Here is a 26,039-nt window from a genome sequence, read left to right on the forward strand (position 1 = left end):
AGTATAAATATACATTTGTTAGAAAACGGAAGCAAAGGGAAGTTTAAAAAAAAATGATATAAAATTCAGCCTGTGGTTTCAATGACCTGCTGGGGATTTTAATGATCACTGAAACACAACAACAGTCTCAAAAATATTTCCTGGTTCCACTTATACATCTTGCCATCTGGGATATCTATTTAAGGATTGTATTTCTCCCCAAACAGAATTTCCTTTTTTTTTAGTTTTGTCCCCTCATCATTGTAGGTTTTCAAATTTCTAAAAGCATAGTATACCTTTGATTCTTCTCTCACCCCTTCCTACTGTGGCACGTAAGTCACCAATTCAGCTCACTGTTATTTTCTGATCAATATGTATTCAAATATCCTGCCCCTTTCAATACAGCATTGACACTCTTACTCTAAATCCTTCAATGTCTTACATATGAACAAATGTGGAAACCCTACAAAATGTTCCTCCTATCTTCAGCCTCAGATCTTTCTAACACAATTTCCACATCATCACCATGTTCACCTTTCTAAAATGAATGCTTTCAGTCTCCAGCTCGCTGCCTGCAAAACAAGGTTCAAAATGCTTAAGCCTTGCAGCTTTAAAGGTCATCAATTTAATCAGCCCATGTGCCAAAAGTTCTCCCCATGTACTATTCATATCAACTAAGTTGATCTCTTCACTATCCCCAGAAGACGTTTGTAAGTTTCCAACTTCAATATTTGCTTCATTAAGCACAAATTTACACTGCATTCGCTCTTTCTCTGTCCATTTATTTGCACCAGGTCTGGACAATTCAAATTCCACTGTGTCCATGGAAACTTCTCTGAGCACTCTGATGAACTGACTTGTTTCCTGAATGTCTATAGAATCTCCTATCTATACCAGTAGATGTCAATGTACAACGATGTGTTTCAATTGCTTAAGAGTTAAGTCTACAGATGTTTGTGATCCAAAAAAGTATGACTCTAACCGTTTAAAACTGAATATCTTTTAAGGTCCATGGCAATTAAAGCATGTTCAAGGTTAACTCTAAGAGTCTTCCCTTATTCACTTGCTTAAATTTTTTTCTTGACCAGTAATGAAAGGATTGGTGTGACAGGGAGCCCACAGCACCCATAATGTGTGGGTACTTACGGGGGTACACTGCACATGTGCATAGAAATCCAAGATCTTTCCTCAATCTGACTCTTTCCCTGCCTTTTCAATTGTAAAATAAAGCACCATCATCCATCTGTTTCTTCATGTATGATACCCTGGACCAATCTCCCTTACCCTTTCTGTCTAACTCAACACCAATTCCTGCCAAGCCCTCCAACTGTGCATCTCAAAACCAACTACTTCTTTCCAACACTACTGCTACCATCCTAGGCTAAATGGTCATCACCACTCTCCTGACCTGGAAAAGTAGCTTCCTAAGTGGGTCCTCAGCTCTATTTTCACCTCTCCTAATCCATTCTCCACACTGTTATCTTTTTAAAAGAGTTTATTATGCTCCTGTTTAAACACTTCAGTGGTATAATCTTGACAACATCCAACAACCCTTAGCTCTGGTCTCATCTCTTGATGCTCTAGTGTTACATCCTTGTATCCAGACACATCTTCTTTTGGTTCCTCAGAGTCATCACGCACCTGCACATGTGAGGGCTTTCATATATGCTATTTTCTATATTTCAAATACTCATTATTTCTCTCTGCCTGGCTCGTCCCCATGCCTGCTTCAGAATAACAGGGAAATTCTTCCACAAGACTAGGTTAGGTCTTCCTCTTACTTGCCCATGTACTTGGACTTCCCATATTTTAACATAACACAGCTGTAATTCACTGCTGGCTGAATTATTAGCTTAAAGTTATTCTCCTTTCCCTGCTACTTCACAAGGTACCTTGCCCTGCATATTGTAGGTCTTCAGTAAGTATTTGTTGAATAACTGACAAAATGCCATCAATATAATACATGTTATGGTGATACAAAGTTTGAGACCCATTGGTATATGTCATTTATTGAGCACTTACCATTGATATCTGTATGTTTATATGTTCATATTTTATTTTCTTAACTAGACTGTAAGCCCTTTGAGAAGAGACAGTAGTGCTTTACTCTTCTTTTTAATTATCAGCATTCTGAACACTGTTACCTCTCCATAAATGTCTATCTGTTGAAAAATCAAGAAGAGCATCCTTAAAAGATACTTTCTGTAGGGTGGTTAGAAAAGTCCTCAATCAAGAGATGACATTTGAACAGAGACCTGAAGGGAGTGAGGAGCAAGTCATACTCATATATAAGGAAAGACCACCCTAAGAAGCTAGAAGAGCAAGTGCAAAGGCCCTGTGGTGAGTGGAACCCACTTGTTGGGTTCAAAGAACAGTAAAGAAGCCAGTATGACTGCAGCAAAGTGGGGTTTGGGCAAAGTTATATGAAATATTATCAGATAAACAGCTGGGGAACAGAGTGCATAGTGCCTGGTAGACTGTTACAAAGATTTTGGCTTTTACTCCAAGTTAGTCAAGGTGCCATTGGAGAATTTTGAGCTAGGGATCGACATGATAGAGTTAAGTTTTAAGTTATCTGATGACTTAACTCATTGAAAAAGCTCACTCTGACTGGCCCAGAGTCGGTACTTAGTAAGTGTGTGCTTTATCATCATATCACGTGGTATTCATTTAGTCTGAGAGAAAAGATCAGACATCTACTTTTCCATCTTTAAACAATGTTTAAATATAGCAAGTATGAGAACATGGTACAAAATGTGGTGTGGTTCCTCTTTTATAATATATAAAGTCATTTATACATATATATTTATATATGTTTACACACACAGTATATAGGTAAAGATATAAAGATTAATCTCTCCTGCCTTAATCTTCTCCCTGTACTTTGTTTAAAATCTGTTTATTCTGAGTTCTGTATGTTGTTGGCAATATGCTTCTCTAGGTTGTGATCATCTGGAACAAGAGTTCTTGGTCTGGGAGGACCACGAACTTGAGATGTGGAAAAAAATAATCTTTATTTTTTCTCTCCCCTAACTAAATTTTAATATTCCTTTATCATGAATGCAATAAAACTACAGTAGCTGTCTCACCAATAGAAGTCACAGATGTTTTAAATTCACACTACAAATTTTGCAGATGTCTGGAAGTAATGGGTTTACTTTCTCTTGTACTTTAAATCTATAGTAATTTTGAGACCAATGGCAGAGTACTAAAAGTAAGCAAAATATTTTTCCTTATTTTTAATTTGTGCTTTAACATTTATTTTCAATATTGCAATAGCTGCATTTCAATATAATTGATTCCTTGTATTCTGTATTTGTAGTCCTGTATGTTTAATGTGTTTTAAAACATCATTCTAAAAAGGTATCCACAGTCTTCACCCCATCGCTAATGGGGAGCACTGCACAGAAACAAGCAAGGACTCCTGATCTAAAAGGAAGAGTCTATGACTTATTTGCCTTCACATCCTTCATAGCACCTAGTACAAAACGGACTCTCAAGAGATTTTCACAATTTAGTTGGTTGACTTCCACCTTAAGATTCCTTTCTTCCTTTGCACTTCAAAGGTTTAATTCTTTTTAACAGTAGTTGATTGAGCTAATTTTTGATTTTTTTTTTTTTTTTAAATTATGGCTCCAAGATACACAAATTGCTGCATTATTTCTCATATGGAGCAGTGATGCTCACCAGGCATCTGGATGGCCAGGCCACTCAAGGTGACTGTTCTCTTGCTCTCTTTACATTCCCTGCTCGACCAGGGAGGGCCTGCTTAGCTTTACCCAATTCACAGGACAGACCTTCCTACATACTTGCCCCAGGCTCCAGCTAGTGATTGTTCTTAACAATGGGGCTGCCAGGGGCATGCTCCTCTGCTGGTTTCCCTGGTAACAAATGAGCCAATCTGACATCAATTCCCACTATGACTGCTAACCTCCCCCTGTCCCCAGGAGCTAAGACTGCAGTCATGTCCTGCCCATCCTGCCCGCTGTCTGTCCCACATGGTGGGGCGTTGCTCCGGGACCTTACTTTAGGCATATAAGCTCCCTTTATCTGTTAAATCATTGACATCTCTGTCACTGACTCTGGACTTTCTTTGCTCTTGTAGCTGAGCAAATACAGGCCTTGTAGACCTGTGAGGTCCAGCTCAACAGCATCCATTAGACAAGAAGTCTATGCTGGTGTGAAATTAGACACAACCAGCAAAGCAATATAAACACCAAATACATACCAGACAGCTTCATGCATGATATGTCATGCATTTTCAAACTGCTAAGTGAAACAATAGAAGGTATTCATGTAGTCAAGCCTCTAAAAGCTTAAGATACAGTTGAAAACTTCTGTACACTGTAAACTCAGTTACCTCATCTAAAAAACATTATGCCGTTAGCCTCTAATACCTTGGACCACACACACATCAATATGGGAAGTACTTATATTTTGAATCACCTAGCAATCCCTAGACATTTTTAAATGAAAAAGAAACTCTTTCCCCCTGATTTTCATTCCCCTAAAAAAGGCTCTTGTTATAAAATCTGTGACTGTTCTCCATTAAGAAATGGCATGCATAATCACTATTGATTTGTTTAAATGATCTGAATTTCTCCAAAGCATTAGGTAACAGCTCATTTTAAAATAATTAATTTTCTATTTTCCATATGGCGAGAGTGACTTTTCCTGACCTAATATTCTATATCCACAGTGCTTTGAAACAGCAGTGACCACAATTAGTGCTATCAAATATCACGAAGCAGTTCCCCAATTACACTCCTTTTACAATCGTGTCTTGCCCATGTGACTGCATGTGGTTAAATGCAGGATGTGAGCGTGTAAGTGGAAGAGATGATGTCATCGTGGAAAAACTCGATCAGGTTTACCCTTATGCTCAGGGGGCCATGTTCTGCTGGTGCTATATGAAATTACATAGATGAAAAATGTGTGTGGGGTGTGTGTGTGTGCGCGCACGCCTCCTCCTTCTAATCCAGAATTTGTTGTAATTTTTTTCATGCATTCTGGAATTTCAATTCAACGTGTTTTATTGTTAGTTTTATACTTTTATGCTTCATACGTTTTTAATGCAGCCATTAATTATACTACTAAACAACAGCTTACAGTTTGAACTTTAAAGAGGAAAGAACAGTTTTGAAGAGAGTCCCTCAGTCCTTCATCTGAAGCAGATCCACATCAATTTGCAGCCTCTGAAACTTGGCAAATTATAGGTTAAATGCAGCCACCTTGTCTTTCTCCTTCTCTCCCTCGTTTCTGGAATGTGAGCATTCTCAGCAGAGCATTAGAATAAAGCTGGAAATAATCTCTCTCACATCTCTCAGCACAAAGAGTTCATCAGAGGCAAACTCTAATGTGAAAAAAAAAAATCATGAGAACTTGGGAGAATAATGACTCCCTCTTGCTCATATTAAAAGGTCAACAGCTACTGATCTGCAACAAATAAGAAAGGAGCCAAGGGTAATAATAATAGATTATATTTTATTCTCTTGTAATTTGAGGGGAATTTTGAAATAATTCTGATTCTTGTCAGTTGCTTCTTTTACATAAAAAGACAGCTGTCTCAAATGTGAGTGCGGGTCCCAAAGGTTAATTCCATGCTTTGCAAACGGTTATTTTCCATTTGGTTATGATTATTTGGACCTATACACTTGTCCAAATAATCTTAACTATGTAAAGCCAAAATGTAGCTCAACATCTAATTCCGTCTACAGATAAAGGAACAAACTTTATACTGTTTTCAGTAATTTTCCCAAAGAATCTCAGCCCATCTTCTTAGACACTGACCTTCTTTGCCCCCCACCAAAAGAGTTATAGAAGAAGAGGGAGGATGGCAATTCTTCTATGATGATTCGTTGAGAACAAAGAAATGAAAATAATTTAGATTTTTGACTTTGTAGTCATAAAAAGTTAGATTTACAAATGTAATAATGTATGGGTGGAAAGGATGGCCAAATGAATGTATTGAAATACACTTAAAAATCATTGCAATAGGCCAGATAAAAGCACCTTGGGCATTCCAATGTGTGTACAGCCATTATTTTATAAAGTCAGTATTATTATTTTTAACTGGTATCCCTTTTGATTTAGGAATTAAATGAAGTAGACTCAAAATATTTTTTTTAAAAAACTATATGTACAAAAATTTTTCAGGGTATATTACTATATGTTTTCAGTTCTATTCTAAATTCAGACACAAAATATTGCCTTTCTCTTATTTAACCTGTGACTACTTCTTTTTCAAATCGTTTTGTAAACTTGATCCCAAAACCTATGTATCCCCACATACATCATACTTCTTCCTCATAGAGAGTAAACTGCTTGAGTAGACTGTGTCTAAGTCACACCCTTACTCATCACCAACACAAATGCACGTAAACATCCACAGTAAGGAACATCATCTCTCGTTCCTAACATATACTCATCAATCATCTCTCAGATTTTAAAATAACGTATGCAACTAGCACTCAATTACAAAATATTCGTAGTTCGTAATATTCTATATTGTTAAAGGTTGATGAAATGATAAACTTGCTTTATGTTATGATCATTTTAATTTTCTTTTTGAGTTATCCACTGGTTAATAAAGTAACACATCTTTCAGAAAACCAAATAGCAGCATTTATTGCTCTTTGTTCCTAAGCGCTGGGATTCTCTGATTCTCTCCTGCAGTTTTACAGAAACTTTATTTTTATCTTGATTGTTAAATAGTGTTTTGGTGCATCACTAATTAGGCACTCTGAGAAGAAACAACAGTTCTTACATTCCCATTTCACTCATCAGCTACTTTATTGCACAAAAGGGGCAGTTATTGAGAAGGAGATGCGAAAGAAAGAAAGAAAGAAAGAAAAGAAAGAAAAGAAAGAAAGAAAGAAAGAAAGAAAGAAAGAAAGAAAGAAAGACAGACAGACAGACAGACAGACAACATGATGATTTCGTCTTTATGGCTCCTTTAGTAATTGAAAGACCCAACCATTAACTACTGTAACAATACCTCAATTCAGGTAAAAAAAAAAAAAAATCTCTTGAGGACCTATTATAGGAAATGCCCTACAATTATTCTTTCTCCTAATTCTCAATGGTGAGCAAATTCATAAAACTATATTATTACTCATCTCATTCTGAGTTTAATGGAACCATGGCAAACACTGTAAATAGGCCTTGCACAAAAATCTTCAAAATGAATAAAACATTTGGATTAAAAATAATGCTCTTTTTTTTGTCATCATTTTTACCTTTACATAATGCTCTGAGCTCAAATAATAACGTATCATGGGACTATATAATAATAGCTACAATTAACTACACAATGGCCCTCCTCTAGAATTCTTTCACTAGCTAGCTTAGACCGTCACCGTCTATTGCTTCAGCCAATCTCTTGTCAGTATTTCTAATGTCCTCAGGTCCTTGTTCTTCCGCTGAACCATCCTAAAATTCTCCAATCCTCAGTTTTCTCCATTACTTACACGGTCAACTTTGTTCCATATGATTTTGCACATCAAAGACTTCTGAGCTAAGCAAAACCAGCTGGGGGGAGGAATTTTCAACTTGGTAAGGATAAAAGTCTCCAGGATTAAAAATCCCCATAATAACATCTGGATCTACAAGTAAAAGTCTGCATTGGGCCATTTATCCACTCATTCATTTATTTATTTATCCAAAACATGTCTACTGAGCACCTGTATGCCTGCTACTAGGATAGACTTCTATATGAGTGAGATAAACTATGTCCTCACGGATCGTAGAGTCTAGTAAAGGGACCAAGACAAGAAAACAACTAAATACAATAATATGGTACAGGTGCTCTGACAGATGGGAAACCAATTTTACCTACAAAGTATAAAAGATCATAACAGACATCTCTGCTTTTCCAGAATCCCCCTTCCTTTCCTTTGGGAAACCATCCCTCCCTCATTTTATTTTGTCAGGACAAAAGTCCGTCAAAGCGAGCCATGAACCAGTCAGAGAGCTGTCTCTTAATCAAACTAATCAGATTCTTTCTTGCTGCAATTTGAATCTTGAAAGGAATGATAAGATAAGTTTAATAGCTAAATATTCATGAGGCCTGTATGTACTAGGTACTACTCAGTGCTTATGCATATTAAATTATTTAGTCTTCATAATAACTTGGTAAGGCAGATAATATGATTATCTACAGGTTACAAATGAGAAAATTAAAGCATAGAGAAGCTAGGTCATTTCCCCAAGCTATGTCATGATTTAAACCCAGGAAGTCCGGTGGCTGAGTCCATGCTATTAACCATTTCTGTTTAGCTGCCCTCTTTAAACGATGTTTAAAATGATCAATTCTGATAGTGGTACTCTCAAATGACTGTCCCTGTATCTGTGCAGTTAACCTTTGGAAATGGCATAATTTCTAGGCCCTCCAAGGCCCTACGTTTTTATTACTTCAGTACCAGAGAGTAAAGTTCAGGCATCAGGCATTAGAAAAATATGGAATATTTGGAATTGGTGTTGAGGCTGCTATTGGCATCTGTGGAATAAAAACTAGTAACCCATGCAATTATATAGGGGTTGGAGAAGAAACTGTTTTTGTGGGGTCTTAAGCTTATCTTATTTGGGGGATCTTTTATGAAAAGGAACACAGTTTATGAATATAAAATTCGACACGAAATTCAATATTTATTTAAGATAATAAAAGAAAGCACAACAGATGAATAACTTTTGAAAGATGATAAACAAAAGAACCATTACCAAGTACAGGAGAACCACATAATATTTTTATCGATTAACTGCCCTACAGAAACTTATTTTATTTTTCCCTGTAGATTTTGCCCTGATACTCTTTGATTGCCTCTTCATAAACAATGATTTTAGGAAAATTTTCATAGGGAAATAGAAGGACAACTCAGTCTTTCTTTTAGCATGATTATTCGGAACAAATTTTCATAGTGTTAGAAAAATTCATTATTGGTGAATATCATAAAAGAACATTACCTTTTTGTGAAGGGCATCATGCAAATGTTCCTAGCTGGCTCTGGTTGTCTGATGGAGACTGAGTCTCTGTCTGGGGATGCTAATGACCATGAAACTTAAACTCTTTATAATGAATTTAGTGCCAGATAATCAACATGGTCATATTTTTTTGTGTCACCTCTTTTATATTTTTTAACACCTTTACTGTGTAATGGTTCCTGCACAGTAAACTTCATGTATTTAAGGTGTACAATTTGATGAATTTTGACAGATGTATACACCCACGAAACCACTACCACAATCAAGATAGCTAACATTCCTATCACTCCCCAAGAGGTGCAATTTTCAAATTCCCAATTTATCCCTTCCCCCCTCCTTTACCTGCTGGTAACCTTAAGTTTGTTCTCTATGTCTGAGTTTGTTTCTGTTTTGTAGATAAGTTCATTTGTGTCCTTTTTTTTTTAAGATTCCATATATAAGTGATACTATATGGTATTTTTCTTTCTCTTTCTGACTTACTTCACTTAGAATGACAATCTCCAGGGCCATTCATGTTGCTGCAAATGGCATTATTTTATTCTTTTTTATGGCTGAGTAGTATTCCATTCCATCTTCTTTATCCAGTCGTCTGTCGGTAGACATTTAGGTTGTTTCCATGTCTTGGCTATTTTAAATAGTGCTGCTGTGAACACTGGGGTGCATGTGTCTTTTTGAATTATATTTTCTTCCAGATACATACCCAGGAGTGGGATTGCTAGGATTTTGAGTTGTGCCTAGCAATATTCTATCACAGAGTAGAAGTGTCACACACAGGATTAGTTCAATTCAGTCTGAAGATCCAGGTAAATTCCATAAGCACACCATTCACTCCCTATCACACCCATCTTTTCACACTGCTTTTTTTCTCAGCCTGCACATATAGTCCATATCAAATTCCCTATGACTAGTTGACTGTGCGTGGGAAGGAAAAAGTCAAGCACCTTTTCACATCATTGTACATGACATGCCAACATTTATTGCTATAGCACTTAAGCCCCATTTAGGCATATCCCTGTAAGAAAGTATAGAACAGAAACACTCCCAAAGCTAAAAACATTAAACAAGTCATTTCATTGTTTCTAGACAATGTGCTAGAGAAGAAAAATTTGCAAAGAGAAATGGTCACAAGAGAATTTAATGTTACACTGGGAGATAATTGAATATACTTAAAACTTGATAAGATATTTATACTTCTGTTTAATTCCAAGGAATTGGACTTAATCACTGACTTTCCTATTTTTTCATTCTCTTTTCAATCCCAGGCTGCAAAAGAAAATCATTTATTTCCATATCATTCCACCTATATCCCCTCCCTCTCATTATGAGTCACTCTGTTGGTTTAACTCTAGCATTATAGTTGCATTTCAAAATCATGGATTTCTTTAAAAATATAGTTATTTTAGTTGCATAACCAGATACATTTATGTGTAGTTTAATCACAGCTGAGATTTTCTTCTCAAGAAAACCCTTTTAACACTTCTACCATACTTTCTTGTTCTGTCAGAGATGTTGGCAGTACACATAGATGACTGGGTTTCTCTGAATTCAATCTAGATAAGATGTTCTCTAAACAAAATGTGCTATTGATTTTTGAGGGAAAAACTCTAATCTTTATGTCTGATTTAATTCCTGGATGGTACAACATCCTGAGGTATTGTTATCTCGCAGCTCAGGGAACTAGGAACTCTTGATGGGCAAACGTACTACGGGCATTCTATCTGCCTGGGATGTTCTTTCCCACAAACAAGGGCTGGATTCTACATTTACATGGTGAATGTTCAGTTCCTTCTTCAGAGCATAATGCAGCATTCTACTAAGTAACAGAACTTCTTCTTTTTTTTTTTTTTCCCCCTTTTCCCTTCATGTGCTTCAAACCTGATCTAACCACCCAGGGCTCTTTGAAGTCAAAGGAAGCTCTGAACTCAGGGAAACTCTGATGTCTGGGATAGAGGCTCCTAAGATAAATGAGACAAAAGGAAAGGAGTGTTAGGAGAAAAAGAGAGGTTGAATCCTTTGAATATCTTGCACCATGTTGATGCCCCAGTGTTTGAGAGAATCGTGTACACAAATCAGTGAGTCATGACTGGGAAAAAGAACAGAGGAAATACACAGTAAGAAGGGGTTCCTGCAGTTAAACTCTCTGGACCAGGACATGAAAGTTTATATCAATGTTAACACTTACTTTGTCTTGACTGGAGATGCCAACATTGAGTCAGCTAACAAAGGGTCAAGAGCTACAAAACCTAACCTTGGATTTATCACTTGTTTTGGTTTTCTCATCCCAATAGGATATCCAAAAGATTAGTTTTGTTTAGATTTTTTGCCTTTAAAGTTCCTCAGCTCCAGGAATAATTAACATTTACATATATAATAAATTGATCATATTATGGTGCATATAAACTAATTAAAATTAAATCATACAAGGCTAAGATTAACTACTCACAGCTAAAAACCTAAGAGGTTATTTTTCAAAACTGATCTATTGATACTTGGAAAGAATTACAGGATATAATTTATTTGCATTCAGAGTATTTTACCAAGTCAGGATAGGATATAAGTCATGCATTTATAATTAAAATATTAAATATGTAAACTGTCTAACATATTTATTGAATTTACTTGCAAATATGAATAGTGTTTAAATCACTCTTAACACAGACATACTTCACACATACCAGACATAACTTACTCGCTCTAATGTGTTTACACAGCTGTAAAATTCCCAAATTATCTATCAATCAGGAAAAGTAAAAATATTGCTGTGAGAATAAGAACGTAAGATTTAAGCTGCTGGAGAGAAAATTCCAAAGGACTTCTTATAACATGACTTTAGATGGGATCAAGTTTGTTCTGGATTTTTTTAAAAGTCATTCAGTTTTAACATCTCCCTAAATATAAGTTTCACTAATTCAGTAAAGGAATTGACCTCTCAGTTGATTGAATCTCTCTTCACCACTATTGTCCCTAAATTTCAAAATGCCAGGGTGAAAAAAAATTACTTCCATACACACAAGTGGACTTAATATTGTCACCTTAATGTTGTAACTCCCAATTTGAAAGTCTCCTTTTTTCCTAAGGGAAATATTCAATGCAAACCTAACTACCCAGGTTTTAATAAATCTATTCTTGTTTAAATTTAGATTTAATAATAACAAAATGCTGTAGAATCTCATATAACAGCTCTTTCTGTTTTTAGAGAAAGATGGATTGAAAACTATGAATCTTGACAAAATCATATTTATGAACAATAATAGCTATAAAGATATTAGCCATTGGCTTTTCACCCTCGGAAAAATTTCTCATAAAATGCAAAAAAGAAAAAAAAGCTGTCTTTGCATTTTTCATATAGTAAGATACATGCTATTTTGATTTGCAATGGAAGTAGGTTGTGAAATATATAAATTTTGCCAAGGACACAGAAGGCAATTCAGTCAAGAGTAATTGTGTCAATTTCTAAGTCAGAGTAAATTTGATTTTTTGAGCATTGAGTATTAGGTCATACTGGGTATTTTTAAACCTACACTTGTTCAATTACCACAGTTGAGTTTTTATACTAAAATATATTTACCAAAATCAAAATAAATTTGAGTTTTATATTCAATTGAACAAATGGATTAGGATCAAGGAAATACTTTAAGTTTAACAAAAACTTTCTTCAGTTTTATTCATTTTGAAAGGACAACTTCCTTTATTTCTTTTTATGTTTTATAGTTTTATTATAAAATGATATAATTTGAAATAGATTGCAAACTCCCAACTCATAACTATTCTCAATATTACAATTGTTATGGAGATTTGGGGCAACTATACACGTATTTGTATACAGTAGCTATCACACTAACTATGAATTTTTACAAGTACTTAATTTTTTTATTCTAGTTTCCTCTAGTTAATCTAAAATTCTCATCAGGATATCTTAACTTTTTCACATAGAGAAGAGAGATGGTATTTATCAAGAGCCTTTTTTGGGTAATGCCCTCTGGCAGGCAGATATGCATAATTTTTAAAACTATGTTACAGATAGGAAAGCCAAGACTCAGATATGTCTACTTACAAATAATAAAACTAGAACCAAAGCAAAATGTGGTCAACATCAAAGCCTTCGAGGGCTGTCTTACACTTGACAGTCTTAGTATTACAATTCTATATGGGGATTTTAGCTTTTGTTTAAAAAAGCAATAGTTTAGAAAACAATCAAAAAGTTACTGAAACTGTACCTTCGAGTTGTTCACTCTTTGTTACTAGGAAGAATTCAAGACGGAAATATGGAGACAAGGGGCTCTCTCTATGATTAAGATAATGCTTTGAAAAAAATCTGAGCACGACACTTTTTTTCCCCTCTGTTCATTATTTTAGAGTGAACTTTGTATACAGATTGTCCTCCTATTAGGCATTATGTTTTCTCATTAGCAAACTGAAGTAGAGGCCGGTTGCATTACAATGGAAGCCATGACAGAAGAATAACTGGTCTCCTACCAGTCCTAACGTTGAGTTTGCATTTTCGTGAGCAACCTCTTCGTGCCTATGCTCTCAGAGTGAACCGAAATGAGACAGCACTAGTCTTGGAAAGAGGATGTCTGTGTCAAGTTCTCAGCTCGGTCACTGCCTAGCTGGGTGATGTTGCACAAATCACGTAGTCTGCATCTAAATGCAGAAAAAAAAAAAAAAAACCCTCAGTGGTTCCCAAACTTTGCTGCACATCAAAAGCACCTGCACAGATTTTAAGAAATCCCAATCCCCCCAGGTGGCTCTCCCTAGGGACTAAATCCGAATGTTGAGGCATGGGAGCCAGCTCCCAGTAGTTTTTAAAGACCTTCAGGTGATTCCTCTGGGTAGCAAGGTTTGAGAGCCACTGAATTAATTAATACCTTCACAGAGCTGCTCTTAAGGTGAAAAAAAATAAGGGGCTTTGTATATTATACAGTACTTTACAGGGTGATATAAAATATTATCCCCAAACCAACTGTAGTGCTGTAAAAGGAATACATTGTTTTAGGGAACCTGATCTTTTGTTTTGGATTTTAGTTCCATAGTCATAAAGAAACAATACATAAATAATCAGCTTTACTTTTTTTCCCCCAGAGTTGCGGAGAGTTTAATAGTTTTCTTATTTTTGTTTTCAGCTGCCCTCAACATTATTTTAACCTTATTTTTTCTGCCCTCTTTTCCTTCCCTATTTAAAATTAAGAGAAGTGTCATTTACCTTGTTCCTTTAAAAAATTATCAACACCACACTTATGTATTTATAATAACCGGGAAAAAATATTAGAACAGTGTGCAGAAAAGAAATCAGAGTAGTCAGAAAAAAAATAATTTGTCCAAAGTTACTTAGTTCAATCTATTATTTAAAACCAGCAAAAAATTACACACTCCAGATATTTTAATTCAGTATTCTACCATAATAATCTACTTGGAAACAAAGACCTCTTCAGTGAATCTTTCTTGACCATTGCCTGATGACTTAAGTTACTTCTCTGCTAAATTCTGAACCAATTTGTCAGATTAACCAGTTTATACACAGTATTTATTTTGTACTAATACTATCAATTTCCATAACCTCCTATTTAATCAGACTTACCAAAAGGATTATGTAATTTATGTAATTGAGGGCAAATAACATGTTACCTAATTAAAAAGCACCCTCTGAGTTTTAGAAGCATTACTGCATCCATTCACAACAAAATCCTCAAATTAAACTCAATTCTTAAGCCACTACAATTGTAATCCACCACCAGACAGTGAGTGATTCTGCCTTGGGATCTTTTACCTTTGTGGGCTTGTTGGCCTCCATGCTCTCCTTGAATTTCTCTTGCACGGTTTCTGCAAGTTGACAGAGCAAGGCACCATTATCCAACTTCTCCATGAAAGTTTCTGCTGTAATCTCCTTCCCTGAAATAAAAAAAAAGAAGCGTTATAAAAGCACAGTGATTCCCCAACCCAAGTGTGACATTCATGCTGACATATTTGATGCCATTTTTACCACCAGAGTTTCAATTCCAGATGAGTTGCATATCTGGGATAGGAAATCCCTGGGAAGAATAGTTTCTTTGGAATTTTATGTTTTCCTTTGGCCCCAAGAATCTCAATATTTTCTATTTTCATAGTATAGTTTCAACTGCATGGATGTTTTATTTGATGTTAAAAGTGGCAAAAGGATGGCCTGGGTAAAGGGTCCCACTACTTAGCAATCAAGAAGAATAAAAACCAACCAGTCAATGAAACTCAAGGAACAAGCTTTCAATGATCATATAATTTGGCCTCTGAGATTTGTTTGAGTCTCATCCTCTGTGACCCTTTACCATGGCCTGCAAGGCAAGTGCGCAAAGCACAAGTAGGTATTTTGTGTGATGTGTTCATTTTTCATTATAAGAGTGCTCTGTTGATTTTAAATACAGCCATATCATATCAAAAAATCAACCGCCACTGGCAATTTTAATAGCATGGTCAATGCATAAAGCCATATCTCTAAATTCCACTACATCTGCTTTCCCAATTAAGATAATACAGAGGTTAAATTAATGCAAGTGGTAAACTCTCTGTAAGAACACACAACCTCTGATCATTCTTCCCCTTCCTGATGCGGTGCTTGACCTGTGGAATTATCAGGTTCACATCTCTGCTTTTTTCTCTCTCCTCCCAACCACTCATGGCTTCAATTACTGCTGTTCCAAACTATTCAAAATTGTACATCCCTGACATTTTTTAACTGGTGAAAAGTTGTTTTTCTTCTTTCTTCTATGATCCTAAAGTATATTTTCTTACTTCTTTTTATTCTTTTATTTTGTAACAGCTTTAGAGGATGTAATTCACATACCTTACAATTCGCCCATTTGAAGCATATAATTCAATGGCTTTTAGTAAATTCATAGAGTTGGGAAATCACCACCACCATCAATGTTAGTGCATTTTTATCGCCCCCTAAAGAAACTGTATGCTTTAACTATCACTCCTGATGGCTCCATTCCCCTTTACCTATAATACCATTCCTTTCTTTCTTATATGTTTCTCAAAACTCATCTTTCCCAAAGCTCTCTCCTTTTCCTGGTTTTGTAATTCTCAAAGTTTCAGAATGTTTCATTTCCCTGTCTTAATTTCCTGTAACGTATTAGTTACAAGTCCTGTAGATTCATGCTCCCTTCTGTTTCTAGTACCATAATCTCAATAAAAAATTTCACGATCTGGTACCCAAACTCTAGCAAAAAGAACAACAGCCAGTCCTTGGACCCTTGAATTCTCCCTCCAGTATATATCCTAATCACTGCTAAAATTAGTAATGCCAAACACCACCTGCACTGAGTCAGTTTTCACCTTTACTGCATAGTCCTTAATCTCTTCTACCTAACAAATAAAATATACCCACTTTAACCCCATATTCAAAGTCCTCTCATCTGCCGCTAATCCACCTTTCCACTCAAATGTCCTTACACTCTGCTCCTCTGTCGGCACCCTGCCTTCCCAGTTCCATTAGCAGACCTTCCCGTTTCCAGTCTCATGCCTTTATTCTAGGCATGGGCCCTGCCTGAAGCATCCCCCAATTTTCTATCTGCCTAGCCAAGTTCTACTTTTCCTTTAACCAGAAACCCAGAAAGAGATCCTCCCAGTATACACTGGTCTCCTTTCTAAAATGGTCATACTCAGGAGTACCACATACTTTGGCATGCATCAAACGTCTTCTATTGCTAATAACATATGTTTTGTGTAAAGTTCTTGCCGTCTTCGGTACACTATTGACCTCTTGAGATATTATTGTTTTGTGTGTATTCCTGTCATTTACGTAGAAGGTACCTAGTAAATGTGTTCAGTGAGCATGAGAATTAACAAATAAAGAAACAAGAGGGAGGTAGAGCCCAGTGGTAGAGTGCCTGCCTAGTATGCATGAAGTCCTGGGTTCAATCCCCAGGACTTCCATTAAAAATAAATAAATAAATAAACCTAATTACCTCTCACCTTTAAAAAAAAAAAAAAAGTGAAGAAACAAGCTACTGGAAAACTTAAAGAAAATGTTGGATATTATTTTTGTTGAAAGTAGTAAAGTTAAAGCAAAAAATCCCCGGTATTTTAAAGCTTTATACTGAGAGTCATCATAGGATTAACTTTAACCTTAAGGAAAATGCATGCAGCTCAATTCCATGAACACTTAAGATAAATATGAACCAGTTGGAAAACAGATAAATTAGTGGCCTACAGTTAAACTGTGTACCTAATATATTTGGATTTTAAGAAACATCTGTTTAAAATGATTTTTTTAAAAATAGTTTTAGGGGAAGGGCAGGTAAAGGAGGAAAAAGAATTACTTTTTTTTAATGTTCTTTTTTCCCTGCTGGATAGTTCACATTCTAGCCCTCAGTTAGGATAATGACTTCTGCAGGAGGCAAAACATCAGTAGCTTTAAGTACTCACCACAGAGGCAGCCTACACAGAACTACTATTATTTCAAAATTGTATGCAGCTCAACTCAATTAAGGAATGAAAGTAATAGTCTCAAGATGTAAAATGTCAGCACAACTCAGAACTTGCATTATGCATTCACCATATTGGCTTGCATTTTCAATGCAGTAAGGAAGTTATGTTGCAAACAACCGTAAAAATAAATATTAGAAATATAATTTAAATTATCAGTGAAATTTCAAGGTAAAGAAGGTAAACTTTAAATTGTTGAATGGTTCCCTTGTAAATTGTTTCTAAGATTTTCTACATTTGGAAGAAGTCTTTAGGTATTCTCATTGCATTAAACTACATGAAAATTTAGATTCTACTCATAATGTGAAGTGACAAGATGATTACAATAAATTTAAAAGAACTTGTAAATTATAAAAAAGAAAAATGGCTTTCATTAAAAAGTCATTAGCAATTTACCAAAAGGTATGGTTTTTACTTTTTAGGCATTATACCTAAAAAAATTTTAGTTATCCTGCTTTCCATGAATACTTGAGGAATTTTACATCGAACATCTGTACCTAATGAAAAATATATTAGGTGTCAGCTTTCAATTCTGTATATTTTATAGCTCCAAAAGGTGGGATTTTTTTTTTTTTTTTGGCTAAAACAAGACACTATTACATACTTTATAGCTGAAACGTACTGACTCGAATGAAGGAAAAATGCAAGACAGAATTTTTTAAACCTTCATATGTAACATATTTTCCATTCAACGATTAAGAATCATAAATTATACATTTCAAGTGTACCGAATAATTGTAAGAAATCACTGCAACCCTTACATGGTATGATATGTTATCTCATTCTTTACTGCGTTAATATTACCAGAAATATTCAAAAAACAGAATATAAAAATGGCTGAATTTAATCATCACAAATCTACCAGAATAGGCTACAAATTACTAGTTACAACTTAAGTTATACAAAGTTAAATCTCTGTGAGACAGAACCAGATCCTCTTTAATCTAAATTGTGTAGCTAGTTTGAGGATTAGATTATAGACGCTAGAAAAAGTAGAATTCTAGTGTCACAGAATCATTTCTCCTGCAATCCCATCTTTCCTTGTTGTTGGTACATTTAGGGAAAGAAAGGGCAATGAATAGATATAATGGCATCACCTTGGAGTGCCAACCACACTGGGTTGGACAGATTATTGACTTGAAGATTAATCCAAAATAGCCAAGTTTAGCAGTAATATCTTTACTTCCTGAGTTCATAATTGCGGATTTTGATCTTTATACCATCAATTCAGTCACGACTGACAGCTTGCGAGTAGACAACAATCAGGAGGTTTGGTTAAACATTGTGATTAGCCATTTCCTCTTAAAATGTGAGGAGGGTACAATGACACGAAATAAACTTCTACCTGAAATATTCTGTCTGGTAGCTAAAATCAACACACATACTTGTACATACAAGTGTGTTCCTGTTGATGTGTGCTTGCCATAATTTCCAAAAAGATTACCCCTTTATCTTCTATTTTTCTAAGAAAGAATTTTTCCCTCCTAGTAAGTTAGCAGTACTACACTCAGGTTCCTAAAAGTATGACAACATCTAATAATGACATTCAGCACTTGAGTTCTTACTATATGCCAAGCACTAACATATATTCACAAAACTGAAATGGGTGCTACTGTTACATCCTTTTTACAGACCATGAAATTGAGGTACTTAGATTAAATAACTTGCTTAAGCTTGGGTTTAGAGGCTATGCTCTTGGCTACCATGCTTAGTTAAATAAATATTTGCTGAACACACAAATGAATATTTCCTATTGTTAAATGAATTCTCTCTAAAGCTGTTGTCCTTTTCTCTGTAAAAAGTCCACAGGCTATTTCTCTCAGATACTCTTTCTTAAAAACAAGCAAATAAAAAAAAAAAAACCAAAATAAAAACCAACCAACAAACAAAATACAGCATGGGGTTGAAGATAGAGGTGTGAGAAATGAAAAGCTGTCTACATTGCAGACTGGGAAATGGCTGAGAATGTCATTCAGATGTGCTCTGATTTGTAGCCTGATTCACTGCAGAAGAAAACTGGTATATTTTACCTGTAAGGGTGATTCAGATATGATCAAACTGTACTCCAGTCTCCATAGTACCTCTCGGCCACAGTCTATTTCTCTAATGGGAGAATGCAAAGCAACTCATCTGTTATCTTAACTCAAATTGTTCAGTGTTTTGAGACTGAAATTTAAAGGTTTGAAGGTTGTGAGATAGGAAACGATTGATTATATAAAGTAACCCTAGATCAGTGCCTGCTCCACACTGATTCAAAGTGTCTACCCTGTATTTATATCAAGAGAAGACAAGGCTGGTTTTGCTGGGAAAGTTGGGGAAAAAAAAATTAGGGAGTGACTGATCTGAAAGGTGTCAACTTGTGAACATGAACTTGATTTTTTAAACTTTCAAATTAGCATAAGACACCTTCTTTCCTAAGGAATTTTTATTGACTATATCAAGAATATAAGAACTCTGCAGGGTAAGTATCTAGTAAAAGGGCTTCAAGAGCTGTTCCAAACTCATTAAACAGTTGTATTTGACAGCAGCAGCTTTAATAAATAGGTGCTTAACTTTTAAAGGCTGAGGATAGGTTTTTTAGAAATAACTGAAAAAATGAAACCATTATATGTTGATCTTATTAAGCATATAAATAACTAAGCTTTCTTTTATGTGTGTGTAGGAAAGTCAGAGAAAGGGACAATCACCAACTGTCATGGTGAATTTCTAAATATAAGTAAAATCAATTCAGCTTAACTTGATTTGTAATATATCTTATGATTTACTCAGTCTCTGTATATATCCACACATTATGCCTACAACCCAAGGATCTTTAAGAACAATGTCAATTTCTGTGATGCTTAACATCTACAACGTTTTCTTACAAGTTTACTCCCATGTGATTCAAGCAATGTTATGAAACAAATACTAATTGAAGATAAAGGTAGACCATCCTTTTCAAATGATGAAAGAAGCACAAATAAACAATTTGAAAGCATGCATGTTCGTATCTTCATTTCAAAGCTAAGCCAGCAACAATCTTCAATAGTCTATCAACAATCATGAATTTGTAGAATGTGCCTCATCTATTTGAATAATGGGTAGTTGCTATAATCTGGGACTGTTAATTTAATAACATGCTGTTTATTCAAAGTGACAAGTTTTCCCCCAAGATTTATTTGTATAATCATTTGATATTCAAATATGTCCTAGGAACATAATTAACAAACAGGCAATAGCTAGTTCATGAACAAAAATAACAGAACAGAAAGACTAAAATAAAGATGAAATATGTATATTTAATGTATAGCAGGTGACAATGATCAAAGAAACATTTTTTAGTCAAGATTCTTTTGCTGCAGGTTTCTTTGGCTGTCTTTTCTGGCTGTCGGTCATAAAACTGCTCCATGGTTCCAGCTATCCGAACACGTACTTGGACTACAAAGATATGTGAGTAGTCATTAAATATCACATGACGATCTTCTCATGAATCAGACTGGTATTCTGCCCCACAGACGAATCCCAACTACCGTGATGGTTTGTTCACCTTAACTGGTTAACTTATGACAAAGACAGCTGGCATTTTATATTCTAACATGTATATTTTAGTTAGTCTAAAAATTTGCTATTATGAATTTGCTATTGCTGCTTTAATTCCATGCCTAGGAATATAATGTAGTATTTATTATTGTTACTGGCTAAATAAGTAGATAGTACTTGAAAAGTACAGTATTATACTTACATGTTTGGCATGGATGTGAATATTGGTCTATGAATCAATGAAATAATTTTCTCCTCTATCTAATAATTTTTACCCATCAAAATATCTGAATACAAATTAAGCACTCTTTAAGAAACTCCATCTCTCAATTGACATTTTATATGTAGGATCAGAAATATCTGAATTTAGAGTATCACAGATACCTTTTTTGAAGGACATAAAAGGAAAAAAGTTACACTTCAGACAAGTATTACTAGAAAGAAATAGGAAAATTTTCCACAAGTAAGGTCCACAGGATGTTGGCAAAAGCTAATTAAAATCTTTAATTTAGTTTGTGAATTTCTATCTCATCAAAAACTTCAGATAATCTATATGGAGACCAGATCAACTTTGAAACTACTTCAATATCTCTAACTTTGAAGTAGATAAAAATTGAGAATTGAAAGTGTGAGTATAATATAAATTTCTGGGCAGAGGATATTATAGCTCAGTGGTAGAGCGCATGCTTAGCATGCAAACGTCTTGGGTTCAATACCCAGTACCTCCTCTAACATAAAGACACCTTATTACCTCCCCCTACCAAAAAAAAGCAAATAATAATAATAATAATAATAATAATAATAATAATGTATGTGCAAGTGTTTCTAAGTAACATAAATGGCCAATAATAAATAATTTTAAATTTCACTTTAATGACACCATGTCTAAAATATGTGCATACTAAATGTATCTATTATGTGTAATAAAAATATCTTCTAACATAGCCATAAATTTTTTTCCTCCCTTCCTTATCATCATCATACTAGCACATAACATATTTTCTTACTTCTGAATGTTTCATCATTTTAAATAATCTCAAGCTATTGGTCTACTTTCAAAGTTACTATGAAGATATTTACTTGAAGGCTATTATCTAGATACTTTTATGAATTCAAGTCAACAGAAAGTGGTACTTTACTATATTTTAAGATTCTTTCAGGATTTTTCTGAGAAAATTTCACAAGCCATCTGTTGCATTTGTGCTACCAACGACTAGCATAAAAAAAATTAGTCTTCTTAAAAAAAAGATTATTCATTTATATAAATTGTTTTCTCCTTGTTTATGCATATAGTTGATTTCAAAGTGGGTCTCAAGAGATGGATGTCTGGGAAACTTAGACTTTTGGAACTGGAATGGACATTAGAGATCATCTACTGCAACCTCTTCATTTTACGGTTGAGGACACTGAGCCCAGAAAAGATAGCTGAGTGACTTTGGGCAAGTTTCCTACCAAGTGACAGAGCCAGAACCAGAAGCCAGGTCTCCTGACGCCCAGTTAGGAGCCAGGTCTCCTGACTTTTCGTCCAAGGATATTTCCATTACACTGACTCTCTATTCTTTGAGGCTGTCTTGGGCTGCTCACCCTGATCAAGCTACTTTGTAAATGATCATATTCAGCAAATAAAATGCGTCTGATGACAAGTGATGGGACCTTGGAACATACCTGTGTAATCAGGCTATACTCTAATTAATCACGATTTCCCACTGCCTAGGACATCTCAGGGACTCCTTGTTGACCATGCAATAAATCATAAGCTCCTTAACGTGGTCTTCAAAGCAGTATATCATCTAGCCCCAAAAAATCTCATGAAGCTCTCCCTTTCTTGATCTATGCTGTTGACACCAGCCTTTATTCAGTTCTTCCAATGCACCAAACTCCTTCCTCTCCCAGCACAGTCATTCCCTCCACCCCGGCTCTTTTCCCATGCTTTGTCTGGCTATTAATTACTCTTCAGATCTCAGTTCTAAACATAAGACCCCTTCAAAAGGATTTCCACAAGCTCTCTAATCATTTGCCCCACTCCCACCTCTTTGTGCATTCTTATTACAATCTATATCTTTTAGTGTTTATAGCAAGTCCAATTAATGAATAATTTATTCAGTTACTTATTTAATATGTTCCCTGTTCAATCTACTCCAAGCTCTATAAGAACAGGGATGCTGTCTATTCTTAATCACCACTCTACCCTCCAGTACTTAGCAGACTCTGCTGGAGCACAACAAACACAATAGCTCGTATTTACTACACTTAGTTGATAACTATGTGCCAGACCTTGTTCTAAAGCTGTTGATCTCATTTTAATCTCCAACAAACCTATGAGGTTGGGGCTGGTATTGCACATATTTCACAGATGACAAAACTCAGGCTCAGTGAACTAAGATGCTTGCCCAGCATCACAGAACCAGTAAGTGCTGGAACTGAGATTTAAATCCAAGCATCCTGATTCCAGAGTCCATTTATTATAGTAATACTTTATGCTGCGGCACACTCAAATATTTGCTGAGTAAATGAATGAACTTACCCACAAAATCAAATCAACCACACCCCCAAACTATGTAAACAGAATAATAACAACACGTATAGAGTTTATGCCAGGCACTGTTCTAAGGAGTATATATATTTTAATCATTTACTCTCACAGCAACCCTCTTGTTATTACCACTCTCCAGATGAGGAAATTGAAGCCCAGAGAGGTTAAATAACTTGCCCAAGATCATGTTGCTGGTAAGGGGCAGATCTGGGACTCAGACACAGGTGGTTTATTCCACGTCTATGCCTTAACTTCTGTTCTGCACTGCCAACCTTGTGCTAGCCCAGATCTGAAAACAGCTCCAAGTTAATGTTACTAATGCAGCAATAATTAGTGAACACACACAAAAAGGGAGGACCCCCATCTGTTTAGGCTAAACTGACTTCTATGTGATGGAGAAAAATGCTCCTCCTTTGCATGGGTGAAAGGTAGCCCCTTCCTTTGGGTGGCTACAGCTCCATAACACAGTGAAGGGTCTTCTGAGGGAGTGATGGAGGTGAAGAATGGCTTCCGCATCTCTGTCCTTACCCTTTAGCTGGGCACCCTTGCCAAGGGTACCACCTGCATACCCAGATGTGGTAGCCCTGGTTAGACTACGTGGAATTGTCAAAAGCACATGGACACAGTGAGGAAAAAGGAAATATCTAACTCTAGGATAAAGGCTAAAAAAAAAAAATTGCAACAGCAATGTAAAAAAATCCAGAGCCACAGTGAGCAAAAGGAAGAATACTGCTAAAACCTTGCCAAATGTTGCTAAAATTTCAGATGCAGGTTCTCTTCACCAAGCTCTTAGTTTCATCAGCTAGAAAGTGAAGCTAATAGCAGTTACCTTGAAAGGATTCTTTCAATAACAAAATAATGTTGGCGACATCCTCTCTGTAACTGATAAAGCACCGTCCAGATTGTATGTTTACTCAATATTCAAATCTTATATCTTACAAACTCCGTAGGGATCCTTTACTCAGAACTTAAATCAATTTTGTTCTCCGTGAAAAATCACCAGTGAAAATTACATCGCTATACATGCTGATCTTTTAAATGTGTGATTCCATTTTGCACATGGTTGAAATTGTATTCTATGAATATGACAGAACAATAGAAACTCTAGAAAGAGGCAGCCTCAGCATGAGGTAGCATTTTTTCTCAAAGACAATCCTTTTGGAAGGTTACTTAAAAACAAAAATGAAATGAAAAGAAAATTTTTAATTCAAGGTTGGGTGCACTCGTCAGCTTATTTGGATAAAGGATAGATGCTCCAGAGTCTGGGTATTCAGCAGTTTTAGAAGGTGTGCTGATAAAAGTAGGGCAAACAAATCTGGTTTTACAAGCCAGATTTCCCAGACTGTGGTCTGTGTGCAAAGTCAAAAGAATAGGCCAAATTGGTTAGCTGCATGAAAAAAAGAAAAAAAAAATTAAAAGAAATCAGATTAGTATATAGATGAAATAAGCAATTTGACCACATGGCTCCCAATTTCAAGGCATGATAGTGGAATCACTAAGCACAGTTACTGTGAGAGACACTGGGAAATTCATGTAAATTTTCCATATGCTTCGGGTCTCCCCAAGCAAAATGCAAATAACCAAAGTCTTCCTTTCCAAGGTGCTGTCACATGCTTAGGTGAAAGACAGTTCATGAGTGGAGGGCATGGGGAGGGGGAACCTCTTATCTTTGCTGACAAAACAAGATCTTATAACCTTACCTAACAGATTGGTCAACCACAGGGCCAGATCTTCTTTCATCGGCAGCAAATTAGCTTCATGTCTGCTGGCCAGCCACTGGCTATACTGGTGCATATCAGAGAGGCCAGGTCCACTCCGTACCTTGGGGCTCAGAGCAGTGCACATTATTTATCCACTTGGAATACCTGTTTTGGAAACAGAAGAGCAATTGCTTTTTACACAGACTTGTCTTGTGAAAATCCTGCTACCAGTGACACAGTAAGACACCAGATCCGCGGACGTTTTGATGACAGGCCAGGTTATTAATTATTAATCCCTTATGAAACCTTATTAGCTTTATCTGTACTGGCCCTGTCACTTTTGACCAGCCACTTGGTTGGAAACAGCAGCAATCAAAGGTCAAACAGAGTAATCAAACAGTAAGCTCTATGTTTGTGTAAAACATCATATTTGGAAAAAGTCAGCTTCTCAGGCAAGAAATTGCATTCATTGAAAAGCAATAAAAAGCAGCTGATTACAATTTTGGTACCTAAATTGTACATTCCCATTGTTTGGGTTAATTGTTGAAACCACAGATTTTCATAGAATTTTAGGAGTAAGTGCTAGCAATGACAGTATTTGCACAATGTCTTAGAAACACATGGTCACTACTCATAAGACAACTGGGAGATTAAGCACAGTGCTTGCTTCTTTGCAGATCGCTAAGCAATCATGGTCTTACAGTTGAGACAAGTGGTTAGAAGACAAGGTAGGCGTGCATTTAAAGAGTTCCTACTGTACTTCTCTCATTTTACAGTTAATGAAAACAAAAAAACAAAAAAAAAAGGGGGGGGGAAGTGACTTAACCAAGATCATATAGCTAGATCATGGCAGAGTAGGGCCTGAATTT

At 35.7% G+C, this 26,039-nt stretch overlaps 1 protein-coding gene across 1 annotated transcript in view; it reads right to left on the reverse strand.

Moving 5' to 3' along the window:
- GAS2 (growth arrest specific 2) overlaps positions 1-25,330 on the reverse strand; it is a 110,423-nt gene extending 85,093 nt beyond the window's left edge. Inside the window, exons 1-2 of the mRNA XM_031459869.2 lie at positions 25,171-25,330; positions 14,726-14,847 (exon numbers count right to left, since the gene is read on the reverse strand). Coding sequence (XP_031315729.1) covers positions 14,726-14,847; positions 25,171-25,315 — 267 coding nt within the window. The 5' untranslated portion in view covers positions 25,316-25,330. The remainder of the gene's footprint in view (positions 1-14,725; positions 14,848-25,170) is intronic.
- Positions 25,331-26,039: the final 709 nt, after the last annotated feature.

This window comes from Camelus dromedarius, chromosome 12 (assembly GCF_036321535.1).
Source record: "Camelus dromedarius isolate mCamDro1 chromosome 12, mCamDro1.pat, whole genome shotgun sequence".
Taxonomy (NCBI): Eukaryota; Metazoa; Chordata; class Mammalia; order Artiodactyla; family Camelidae; genus Camelus; species Camelus dromedarius.